Genomic DNA, 13,823 nt, shown 5'->3' on the forward strand with positions numbered 1-13,823 from the left:
TTTGGTTTGTAGATTTGTTTTTGAACTGCATATTTTTCTCTTTGTAATCATCTATATGCGGTTAATTAAACAAAACTTGCAAGTAAAAATTGCTCATATAAAAAATAATAAAAAAAGGATGTATTGGTGGAACGGACCAAACAAACAAACTCTGCATTTTCTCAACTTCCTCGTCGCCGCCGAGACGAAAATCAGGCACTCTGCATTTTCGTTAACTTTGATCGATTTTTCGTTATTTTGCTTGTCTTCGTCTTCCTGGCCTGCTTTAACCTCATTCAGAATCTGAAGATTTATTCGTGAAGCAATCAAGAATTGTTGGTCAATTAAGCTTTGTTACATGTCTTTTTTTTTTTCCGGTTAATTTAACAAAGTAAAACCGTGACCACAAGCGAGGTGAAATAGTGTTCTTTTCAGTGAGAGCAGAAAGAAGATGCATTCTATTTTATCTTGAAAGTAACATGTGAATAAGTTCTCCACCACAAATAGACACATGACCTTTACTGAAATATATTGTGCTTTTGATTTGACAATTGATTAGTTTGCTAAGGTATCTTTCCGAGCACAGCTCATTTCATTTGTTTCATATGCATCTATCTACATCTACCCGTTGGAAAACTTAGTAATTTAGAAATACCATATTTATATTTTAGTTTTGTATCCTGGCCTGAGAATTGCTGGTAACTTTCAAAATCCCTCAGAGATCTGTTAAAAGAGTTGACTAGTTGTCCATTACAACGTTTTATCATATTCCTATGGCAAGAAAGAAAGCTTAATCCGTCATTCCTCGTTGCCTCTTCCATTTCTTAAATGTTTTTCTATATGGTCTTGAAGGTGTGGTGCTAGGCAGTCAGGAGATCTAGACTCATCTAATGAAGAAGCACTTGACGGAATTAATACTTGGATTTGGAAAAACTAATTCCTCCATGATTTCCCAGCTGGCCTCTTCAGGGAGGGTGAAAAAGATATTTGCTCATTGCTTAGATGGAAGAAATTGATTTGCCAAGAGAGAATCCGAGACCATATAAAAATCTTACCTTGAAGACCAAGATATTACGTATATGCTAATTATTTATTCATATAAAAAAATGGATATAAGTTATCTGTAACTCTCGCTGTTTACTTTTACTAGCTATCTCTTTTACATTTTTGCTTTTTTAATAATAAGTCGACTCGTGGAAAAGTCGAACAGCTTAGGCTGAGGACATCTGTATTGGTACAAATTGCTAAGTAGATGGGTAACAAGAGGAATCTTAATAGAATTGTAGATTTCGTCTTTGTTTCTCTTCTGAGCCAAGTGACAATATGTTAGCCTTCCTTGAGTGTCTTTTCATAGCCAGCTGCTTTCGTTCTTGTCAAATTTAGAAAAATTATAATACCCTGAAACACAATGAATCAAAATAAATATAACATAGTTCAACGAAAAATGTGTGGAATTGGTAAAAATTGAATAAATGAGGCATGCTGTTTTGGTTAGTCTGCTAGCCTATCCTTTCCCACTCTCAAAAGCCTATATCAATCAAATCCATGTTGCAACCTTGTTTTTTTTATTTTATTACGATATTTTTTTGACATTCTTTTACAAAAGAAACACTATATATCCTTATAAAGATAAAATCATAATTTTACTTTATATTGACTTATTATATTCAACAGTTTATTGTGTTTCCTTAATGTATAGTTTCTTTTTTAAGTCTCATCCCTTATATATATTAAAAGAGAAACATTTTCGCCACGTGTCATCATTAGAGAGCTCAGTGCACAACTTAGCAATCTACCCTTACAAAATAAATTTATTTACAACTTTGCCATTGCATTAGTTTTATAAAAGATTTTAAAAACTAACAACAATAATTCAAATGTTTTTAAGAAAAATTTTATAAAACTAAAAATGTAAGGACAACCAAAAAAAAAAGTTTTTGAAACAAAATTATTTTCTAAATTTTAGTTATACACACCTATTTTAGGTATAGATACAATTAATAGCTGTAGTGAAGATTTATATCAAAAATATTTTATTTTGTTTTGTGAATTAAATTGCATGGATATTAAAAATACTTAAGTATAACAAATTTATGGCATTTTCATGAAAACTACAATATGGAATAACAAAATGTAATTTCCAAAGTAATGAAATATTTTTTTACAGATATAAAAAGAAAAGATAATATATATATAGAAGAAAATAATGAACTATTAAAATTAACAGAATATGATATAATTTAGAGATACAAATAATCCGACGCGAGGCGCAGGTCCTAAGCCTAGTAATGTACAGTATTGTTTAAGAGGTAATTACTGGGGCACAAGAATCTCGTTTTCTCGTTTTCTTTTTAGTTCTATTAGAATTTCTTGTAGAATAGATCATCAACTTTATTGCTTAAATGATGGATTTTGGTCTCATATATAATTTCCAAGTTAACTCATATGATAAATCACTAGGACGAATATGTTTTTAAACCGCAATTAACATAAAGAGCTGGTTTAGTATACACCCTTCTGAACAACACTTTCCTCTCCTTTCTTTATTCGATTGATAATGTTTTTAAAAATAGGAATTATCTTGGAAAAAACAAAACTGATCATTGTCTGTGTAATTAATCATATGGCTCCAAATTTTACAAGAATCTTCATTTATTTACTGTATTACAATTAATAAAGTACTAGTATTAACAAGCGTTGTTGTGAATGTGATCAACAAAAGCTGAAAGAAGAAGACAAAGCATGAGGAAACAGATAAAAGACAAAGCATGAGGAAACACAAAACACTCTCTTCACTTTCAGGCTCTCTTTTTTTAGTTTTTAATCATTCCCTTCTACGTTAACTGGTCCAGTCTTTGTCTCTTCTACAGATATTAGTATTTTTATATAAAAGTTATATACACAAATCGATTTCTCGGTTTTTGAAAAAGTTCATAACCAAATTTTGTACCCCCTTTGAATCTTTGAATTTGTTGGAAAATAAAATCTTTGAATTTGTTGAAAGCAACATGTCACCTAAGTGAATCTTTGATATAGTTCTTGTTAACAAAATGTACAATTAAGTAAAAGTAAAATACAAGAGGTTTATTTAAAATTAAAAGCAAAATTAAACATTGAATTTAAATAGTCAAAAAGAACAAAAGAGATGAAGTGAGCTGCCTTTGAGGTTGTCAAGCAACCCAAACTTTTTTCAGTCCAACGATAATTACAAGACGGTATCAGTTCACTTTTCCTTTATGGAAATTATCATAAATAAAGTGGAATTAGAATATTTCTTTTTTGTATATTTTCAGATATTCTTGACGTAAACCATATATAAATAAGCATTACAATAATATGATTATCTAGGGGGCATGCTACTAAATAAGAAAGACAAGAAAATGATATTTTCCCTATTGATAATTGCTAAATCAAAAGAATGAGAAATAAACAAACAAAAAAAAAAAATCAAAGAACTTCCATCTGTCCACTTGGCAGTTTCTGATTGGGTTAGTTGATTGCCTGCACATCGCAAAACACAAGTTGTGTAAGAAAAAAATGATTACATTACACTATTAGTAAAAAAAGTGTAAGAAAAAAATGATTACATTACACAATTAGTAAAAAAAAAAAAAAATCTAAGCAACAATAAAATTCACTAATCAGCTAAAACTATTACCTTATGACGTTGCTGTAAAATTCACATCTACTAGAGTTAGCAAAAACCATGCTATGAACCGGGAAGGCCTCAGAACCGCCGGTATGTGAAAATTAGTTAACCGAGGCCAAAATTATAGTACAACAAAACACATTCTACACCTGCAAACCGGAAAGTAAACGGTACGATAAGTTAAAAAAACCGAACCGCAAACTGAAAATGTAAAAAAAAAAAAAAAGAAGTTTTTTGACCAACCTGTTCCCTTTGAGTTAAAGTGGCAATGGAATGTCTCCATCACTCTCAAAGAACCAAAAAACTTGTGTTCACCTGACAAAAGCCAATCCAATTCTACCATGAATGAAAACATTTCATAATTTTCTCAAGACGCACAAAGTTTAGAACCAATAAGTTTAGATATTTTTTGAATTATTATGATTTATTGCTGATGCATTGCAGAGTTTAAAGCAGTTAAGACAAAAAAAAAAACGACAGAGATTTGATAATATGCAGTGAACAATCTTATCAAGATTCAATGTTGAGTTCCTTATCCTAACCAGGATGCAAAACCAATGGGGTCCCTTTCTTTCTGAGGAAATCAAAATCAGTTGGGTGATCTTTAAATGATCTGAGAGAAGGAATTCCCTCATTTCTTGGTTGAGATCACACCTTTGCACATAAATGCAGAATTGTAGATTGGTCTCTCTATAGACTTGCTCTATTTGAATCTCATGAGGACCACAGATACTTATGGACTTCTTTGGTTTTGGACCAGCTCAAGTCACTGACACAGTGACTCAACATTTTTATCTATTTATGTCCTAATTTGTCGGTTTGGTGACTCTTTCAGGCTCAAGTTTAAACCTAAGATGTAAAAGAAAAGAGAAATGAAAGAAAAGTTACCGTAAAGAGCAGAAAAAATGGAAATCTGTGTCTTTCTAGAAGAAGCTGAGCTCGGTGTATCCACGGGAGTAAGGTAAGAGTTCTTCAGCTTGGACCCGTGAAGTGGAGTAACTCGTTGTTCGCTTTAACCTATTATGAGCTGACTCAACCTCTGCACAGAAAATTCCATAGACCGGTCTATGATCCGAGAACCGTGACTCTCCTCTTACGTATGATAACTGATGCAGTCCTTCACCAAACCACAATATCCTATCACACCTATTTTAAGAAAACCAAATGTCAGATGAAAGATTCATATAGCAGAAGAAGTTCTTGTTTTCTTGCTGTTAAATACGGAAACATACCAAGCAGGAGTGCGACGTTTCTCCTTGGGATGCAGATCGTCTCCAGAATATCTATCTGAGTTCCTCGAGTACTTGTAGGTTGGTGGGAAATAAATCTTTCCTTCATTCCATCCCTTAAAAACATGGCCTCTTTTTTGCTCAATTCTTAACTGCAAGTAAACCTTTTCCGGATAAGAACTTCTTGCGCCATTTCTTCACACCATTAGGATCTAAGTATATCTACAAACGTACCTGGTCGTTTTCTAGTAAAGCTCTCCAGTTCTGCATCTCAACGAGTGCTTTGGCAGATCGGTAAGACAGTGCAATACGGTAGTTTAGATCACCAAGCCATATTACCCGGCTGGTAAAAAGAAATAATGATTTAGATCAATAGACTGGTAAAAAACCAACAAACAGTTTCTTGAAGTCTAATTTCAAAGTATGAGAAGTAAGTTTCATCAATCTTACTCATGCTGAAGGATGTTCTCAGGGGACTTTTCTTCCTCTGAACTCTTAACGCGAGGAAATCTCGTTTTCTTGAGTATCTCCATGACATCAGAGTTTCTCTTTAGCTCATCGCCTTCTTTTTGTCCCGAAGTCAAGTGGGTACAGACGAAGCAAAAGCTTGTTTGATGGAGCAACATGCTTATTGAGATCGATCCCTACAAAGAACAATAGAGGCAGAGGCATTATAATAAAGCGGCTAGCTAACTCACAGGAGACAGAGCATTATATAATGAAGAACAAAGTCTAACCTTATTTCCAAGATAACCCATTAGTCCTCTGCCAACACAAGATACTTTCATGTTCTTAACGTGTTCTCTTAGCTCGCTTTTCACCCAAATAGTTAGGAAGACACCCACCATTTGTTTGCTAGCAACTAAACAATACTGTGAAGAGTTCCACGGGATTCTATATCCGTTGTCGTTTGCTGCAGAACCTGGTGAGTACAAGACGGTGCTTGGAGAATCCCCGAGACCATTATCATCATCTGAAGACCTTGAGAAGTCACTTGGCCTTGAATAATCACTCGGTCTAGAGTAGTAATCACTTGGTCTAGAGTAGTCACTCGGTCTTGAATCACTGGGTCTTCTGGAATAATCACTAGGCCTTCTGGAATAGTCACTAGGCCTTCTAGAGTAATCACTGGGTCTTCTAGAGTAATCACTAGGCCTGTGACTGCTGCTACTACCACGGAAACTTGGGTCGAAATCACTTGGCCTGTGGCTGAAGAAGACACGGTCACAGACGCTGAAACGACGGTCAAGACCTGGCTGAGGAATAGAAGGATCATTCCATGTACTACTCGGGGTCTGAAAAGACCGTCTGTGGAAGAAAGTAGAGTTTTTTTGCCTTGTGGATCCAGAGAAATCAGCATCAAGCTCTGCCATAGGCACAGGGATAGGGGAAGGCGTGTGATAACCGCTCGTTCCACTAGTTCCTGGTCGGTTATTGAGCGTTTTACGGATAAGAGAGAGCCATTTCTGAGCAGGTCCATTGTCTTCAGCTCCAAGGACATTTCCAGCATTAAGAGGAACAATCTCTTGGAATCTGAATATGACCAAACAGCAAAGATTGAGGAAATGAAGACTCAATGAAATTCATTAAAAAAGAATGAAGTCTTTCGAAAGATACCCGAGTACATATATATCTGCAGGAGCTGATGAATGAAGCCACTCATCAAGGTTTAAGTCTGAAGGAGGAGAGCGTCCAGCTACGTTCCAAGTAGCTACAAAGATGCTGCTCAAAGTAATCAACACTAGATTTCAGAAAGAAAAAAAAAACACAAAGCTTACATGAAACATATGTGTGTATATATATAGACAGACATACCTGTAGTTTTGGACATCAATGATCCTAGGATTCTCATAATTCATTCTCCTTTGCCGAGCTTGCTGCTCCCAGTTCTTACTGAGTTTCTCTGTGAAACCAAGAAATCATCAGTAACATAAAAGAAAGAATCATCTAGTTAGATAAAACAAGTGACTATATATGTATGATTTTACCAGTTTTGGTATTCTTGATTGTGGAAGGTGCTTTCTCAGCTGAAAAGCTACTTCTATGCTCTACTTCAACTCCTTTAATCAGTTTAGCAAATCAACATCAGAAACAAATTGAAACAAGATTATCTCAGAAGAGACAAAAGATAAGGAAAAAAACAAGAACAAGTAAAAAGAAAGAGAGATTACTAGCAGAAGTAGGATCATCTGCTTGAAACTCCTCTGTTTTGCTTTTGATATTGAACCATTTCCTTACCATCTTCTTGGACCATGCCAGCTTCATTTCAGAAATTCAAATAATAAAAAAAGAATTCATCTTTCAAATTCCCTGACGATGGGCAAACATAAAGGTCATATATTAAGAGAATTTTAAAAAAAAAACCTTATTAGTCTTGGATTTGTCTTCTCTCATTGTTGCTTCTTTCTTATCTGCTTCTCTACTACTAGTGTTTTTGGATCTTTTCTTTATCTCCTTTAACAGAAACTCAATCCATCCCTAGTTACTAAAAAAAAAGTATAGGTTCTGTATGAATCACACTGCCAAAAACGATGGAAATTTCCTAAATTTGACTGGAATTGGCTCTTTGGAAAAAGCAATGAACAAAAATGTGAGGGCTTTCTTTCTTTTTGTTTTTGAGAGAAGGTTTTTAAAAGGAAATGTAGCAAAGAGAGAGAAAGAGAGAGAGGGTACTTAAAATAAGAGAAAGTGTTGAAGAGACATCAATTCTTGAAGTAGACAGAGGCGAGACAATGAGGGCAGATTTTAGAGTGAGAAAGTAAAAGTGAAATTCTTATACAGAGAGAGAGAGAGAGAGAGATTCAATGAAACGGCAAAGTAAAAGCAGCGTATTTTGAACAAATTAAAGTTGCTGAGAGACTAGCGAGTGTTTTTAGTCTTCTCTTCTATGCTATACTTCTTTTTTTTTTTTTTTTTTTTTTAATTAGCAATTTAGTATGTTTTTTTTTGGAAACTTTTTATTCATCTAATTTAATACCACGATTTGACAGAACCATTGATTAGATTTCCAATACCAAAATTTAATATTGACAACGTCTGTCTAATTCAAATCTTTAATTCTCTCCTTTTTTTGGCCATTTTCAACACATTTGATCTCTTACTCTTAAAAAATGCAAAAAACAAGTATGTGACATACTGAAGTCAGTTAAAAAAAAAATTAGTAGTATTATTTATACAGACAAAAATTGTATAATGAAAAATCCTTTTTCATACCAAAAAAAAAAATTGTATAATGAAATAATATTTAATGTTTTGCACCAAAAAAAAAAAAGACATAGTACTAATATTTAATGTATTTGTGATTAATCTTGTGAAATTATAGAATTCTGCGACAATCTATGATTGATATTAAACATGCCGGGTGGTTTTGTCAACTGATCAACTCTAGTAAGAACTTATCATCACTTCTTGTAATAATAAAAGTAAAAGCCGATAGTTTTTTTTTTATATATCATCATCATTTAGCTAATAAGATGTGTCAAATGTCAAATAAGTTTTTTAATTGATTAAAGATTACATTAATTTAGAATAATAAAATGTGAAACTTTACAAATTAATTGAGACATAATTGTTGGTGCAATTAATATTTACAAGTGGATCAGAATGAACCAAAAGTAATAGAAACAAGAGAGAATTAATATTTCAATTTTCCACAGTTGCATACGATATTTTAATTAGTAAGGAGAAATACACAATTTTGGTGGGTTAGTAAAGTTTTTAAAAATGGTTAAGCTTAAAAAGAGAGTATTGAAAATTGAATTAGGTAGTTGTGTTTATCATCTATCTGTACTCCTTTTTTTTTTTTTCGCAAAAAAACAGTGAATTACAAGAACATTTTTGCCGGAACTAGCTTGATTCGTTCATCTAGTTTTCGGGTAACTAACTGATTCTGTGTCCATTTCTATTTCTTTCTGAAATTGAACTGATATATTAATTAGGTCCATTCATCCATTTGTAGATCTCTTTTATCTTACAAAACGATGATAATATCCCCTATATATTAATAGAGAAACATTTAAAAAAAAAACTTACCATCATGTGTTATTAACAAGATTGCCACGCTGATGTGTCGCTCTCATAATGATTTGGCTTCTATTTAGATAATTACCCAAGATTTATTAGAGTATTTACAGAGTTTGCCATTAGTCTCATACATCCATATATCCCATTAATAATTAAAAACATACACTTTTTGTTTATCTTATATTACTATATTTTTATATTTATACTTTTTTTATATATATTTATATAAATTTTCTTTAGCGGATTGGTAAACAATCTTTTTATTTATATTTATATTTATGTTTATATTTAAATGATAAAATATATACATTTGGTTCAAGAATCTCGAATTCAAAACTACAAATCTTTACATCTTTCATAAATTTTGTACTTAAATAAATAAGATAATCTCCTTTCTATTTATGTTACGAATACTTAAAATCCTATTTTTTGGAAGAGTTCTAACTTTTCGAAGAAAAATATTATAACCACATTTGTATATAAACCAAAATTTGGCCACATTATAACCATTTCGTAAATAATCTATTCATAATCTAAGAATCTTAGATTTGGAACACTACAAAATCTTAGCTTGAAAACTATCAAATCTCATATTTGCTAAATTTTTGATTGCTTATAATTATTATAAAAAAAAAAAATTCTTTTTATACTACAAAATCTCGAAATCTTTAAAACATACGGAAAGACTTATTGCCATAAATGGTAACATTTCGTCAATACTTTTTTATCACGTTGAAACTTTATTCAAAGTTCAAATATTTCACGGGTAAAACATATTCTTATATGAAATAGTCCCAAATTTGAATTAAAAAAAAAAAAAATTGTAACATGTTTCGTTTTACACAAACGGATCTTGGATCCCGGATAATACTTTTACTTGAATCACTTCATCCCGCACATAGTGCGGATTGTTATCTAGTCTTTTTTGTATTACATTTTCTCTCCGAGATTTTGGTCTATCAAACAAAGTAAAATAAAGCAAAAGAATAATACTATAAAAAGTTAAAAAGAGAGAGAGGTATAGAGGAAAAAGAGAAAGAGATAAAGAGTGCTATGTCATATAGTTTGCCATATCATCTTTCCTTTTCAATTTGTTTATTTTTTCGCCAAATTACTTTTATTTGTTCCGAAATTTTATCTTTGTTTAAATATTGAGTTTCTGAATTTCCTAAAATATAGATGATTATTTTAATTTTAGAGTTATTCTTTCCTTGTAGCACAAATGTTGGACACAAGGTACTGTTCTAAAGTCCACTCGCCATTGATATCAGGAGTTTGTGCTCCTTTTTCTGTATTTTTCTTGAGACTCCCAATTTCGCATCTTTTAAGTTTCATTTTACTTGAATGTCTAATGAACAACTCCGTATATAGAAATATTTTTGCTTTGCACAAAAAAAAAAAAAAAAAAAAAAAATTTTTTGCAACAACTTTTTGTATATACTAATAGGTCACTATATATTAGGGTTAAGTATAAAGCAATATAGATGAAATTCTTAGAATATCTAAGATCTCGCAATTAAGCTTTCGGTCGATTCGTAGACACATTTTAAACCAAAAAAAAAAAGTCTCCAGTTTGAACATACACAGTTTCACACTGTGCTATCAAATGAACTCCATTGTTGATTGTTGAAATCCCAGAAACCTTGTTATATGTATATAAAATTATATACCTAACTTAACTATTAGAAATACGGAAAATAATTAAGAAATTGATAATGGCCTGACGGCGGAGAATGCCATGCTGGGGCAGCTTAATGTCCCATATGATTAAAACTACCAATAGATTATCGACATTGTAAATTTAAATTAATTTCTAAAATTAAATATATACAGAAACTAATCAACTAAAATGATCCAAAATACTTAAAAACACAGAGATTAGCTCCACCATACATTTAACACTCATGAATGCTAATCATGATTAGCATATCTACACCATTAATTCGTTTTGCTAATTGCTTTTGCCCCATCAAGATACGTCCTCATTTGTTTACACACAATGGGAAACGCAATAACGAAGATATATTTTATACATACGTTTTCGACGATTGATTATTTACACTCAACGATATGATTTCAACCATTTGTAGTCATTGTTTGAGTATTCTTAAACACGTTTTAATTAAAAACAAACATTAAATGGCCCATGTTATTCAATTAGTGTTTATTGATGTTTTAATTACCAACACATGCGATATATATTGACATTATTTGACAAACATAATTATTTGCGTCAAGACTGGTGGTGATCAAGAAGCGACTGGTAAACAGAGGAAGAAACGATATATATACTTTTATTTGTGTCGTCAGACTCACATATTTATAATTTTACGATAGAATTTAGCTTTATTTTTGTGTATATGAGTGGACTTTCATTTTATTGGTATCTAATCAGCAGGAATAGTTTCGTTAACTTGTCTCCACGAACTCGTAGATGATGTAAACTTTCACATTAGGCGAACACTAAGCAACACATTTTTTCCTTTTTAATAAGATTTAATGCATTTCTCAAATATGGTACGTAGAAATAAATAAGGGGAAAAAGGCATAACAATGTTAGCCAAAGAAAAAACTACAAATCGAAAGAAGAAACGATTGAGGGCATGCAACACATTAATAAAGTCGACCTACTAGGGAAAAAAAAAGTCGACCTATTAGTTTCAATATCCTGAAATTCAGGATTCAAACATCAAACTATTCAAAGTATCGCAATCTTTGTGTTACCAATAAATTACAAATCAATAGAATTATAGAATCATTAGCGAAAACTTTTATTTTTGTATTTTCTGTGTGTCAAATTGTTTAATGGGCACAAGAGACATGGCCAAGTGGTGTCAAATGGATGCGCATTTATAATGTTAGTCTATATTTGTCATCTTCAATAGAAAAGGATATTCCTTAATTTGGAAAATGTTTTCTTACACTGTTGAGCTCAATCTTTGAAACTTTTAAGTTTCGTTTTACTCGATAAAAATGATACTAATCCAAACAAAGTAAAAGATTATATCATTGAAAGGGTTGTCTTTCTTAGGTAAGTATATACTAAAACTATTTTCATCAGGGCATCTATCATGAATTATGTTTTTGAAATAAACACACTTCACTGTAACGTTTTGACGGAAACTAGCTAGATATGGACGATTTTAATTATTTTCATGCACCATCATACTATTATAATCCGAAGAATCGTAGATGTAATTATAAGTGGAGAAACCTGATATACTTTATAGAATTTATCCTAGAGAGATAATGTACATGTGCAAATTAATTCTACATGCATCATGCATGTATAGTAAATATCATGTGTGATGTTTCGTAATCACTTTAGTTTTCCCATAGCAACTCTCTTTACTTTAACCTATAGTTTGATAGTACGTATAAACTCGATGTCAAAGCCATTATCCCAATATGAATCCTTAGTTTTATGATAATCATGAAACGACATATACGTTAAAACTGTAGTAAGAGGCTTTTGAGTCATACTCAAGGGTTAACAAGACCAAGGGACAAAAGTACATTGCGTGGTTTCAAATGGTTATTACATCTAATCACCAAAGGTTTAATTCACTAAAAACAAACACGAGGAAGATTTTGCTTTTACTTTTACTTTTTAGTACAAAATATCATCTCTCAAATTGCAAGAGTTACGAGGCAGTCAGAGCAAAGATTCACCTTAATTTTATGAGAATTTTATTTTATATATAAATTTAGATTACATCTGCATCATATATAATATAGACTTAGAGGAATTAAATCGTATGCATCTGTTTTTTTTTTTTTCTCTTTTGCTTTTATTGTGGAGAGGCCCACTCTTTCTTTATGTTAGCTCGTAGGCTATGTAATGCCCGTTTGTATTTAGAGTCGGGTCATATCTCTCATAGCATTTTCAGGAAAAAGGAATAAAATAAAAAAAAGTTAATATTTCAAAGATGGATGTATAAATTATATTAGATAATTTTTGCTAACTATATCTCGTTCTAACCTCATGATTATAAAGGTTAAATTCCCAGAAAAAGAAAACCTGTTTTTTTTTAAGAAAACCTGTTTTAACCAACGTGGGTTGGGCTAGTGGTACTTGAGGGGGTAATCTCAATATGGTGCCCGCAGTTCGATTCTCATTGGCCACCGAGTGTTTCACCTGGCCCCCTCGGGCCTCCAGGAAACACACTAAGCGTTGGACTCGGACGGCCCGAAAGGAAACTGGCCTCAAGCCTTGGTGCTAGTCGGGTTTCGGCCTGGATATCTGGATTATCAAAAAAAAAAAAAAAAAAAAAAAATCTTTGATATTTCTTAAGATTTTTCGAATAAACGAATTACGAATGTAAATATATTGGAGAAACCTATAAAATACGTTATATCGAATAATATTTTGTTTTGTGTGAAAAATAGAAATTATAATCAATTAATCTATGGACTGTCGTATTTTGCCTTAAATTTTCGTGATTCTTACGAAACCTAGAAATCTCTTCATATGCAAATATTGGTTTAGCTAAAATGACCTAGATTGATGTTTTAAGAAGTTAAAAATTCTCCTAATTACATGCAACTCTGTTGAAAAGGATCATCGTATTGCAAGCATCGATGTTGATGTTAATTGTTGAATATTGATGATGATACGAAGTTCGTTGGTCGCTAATATCAAATCAATGTTCTTCTACAAGCCGGTTCATTCAACGGATCCGGTTCGATCGATTGGCCCGGTTCGAGTTTAAATAGCCTCTGAAACTTACAAAGTCTCTTTTTCTCAAGCTGTGGACACTTCGAATTCTCACTTAAATCTACATGCTTGGCTCCTACCAATTCCATTCACAGATGTTATTACAAAGGTTAAGTTATTGACAGCATTCGTTCGATATATGTATCTTGTCCAGTTAGTTTGACAACAGAGACATCTAACCTTTGGTGGCTCTTACATCTCTGGTGAGTGTCAAAGTTTTGAAGTT

At 32.1% G+C, this 13,823-nt stretch overlaps 1 protein-coding gene across 1 annotated transcript; it reads right to left on the reverse strand.

Annotated features, from left to right (window-relative positions):
• Positions 1-3,122: 3,122 nt before the first annotated feature.
• On the reverse strand, positions 3,123-7,731 carry LOC9325615 (type IV inositol polyphosphate 5-phosphatase 6). The gene is made up of 13 exons (XM_021014014.1): positions 7,222-7,731; positions 7,029-7,116; positions 6,846-6,917; positions 6,673-6,760; positions 6,475-6,579; positions 5,595-6,390; positions 5,308-5,501; positions 5,092-5,200; positions 4,861-5,009; positions 4,517-4,774; positions 3,872-3,943; positions 3,638-3,777; positions 3,123-3,480 (listed from the first exon to the last, which is right to left on the reverse strand). The coding sequence occupies exons 1-10, from the start codon at positions 7,249-7,251 to the stop codon at positions 4,552-4,554; spliced, it is 1,854 nt and encodes a 617-aa protein (XP_020869673.1). The 5' UTR covers positions 7,252-7,731; the 3' UTR covers positions 3,123-3,480; positions 3,638-3,777; positions 3,872-3,943; positions 4,517-4,551.
• Positions 7,732-13,823: the final 6,092 nt, after the last annotated feature.

This window comes from Arabidopsis lyrata (genome assembly GCF_000004255.2).
Source record: "Arabidopsis lyrata subsp. lyrata unplaced genomic scaffold ARALYscaffold_1, whole genome shotgun sequence".
Lineage (NCBI taxonomy): Eukaryota > Viridiplantae > Streptophyta > Magnoliopsida > Brassicales > Brassicaceae > Arabidopsis > Arabidopsis lyrata.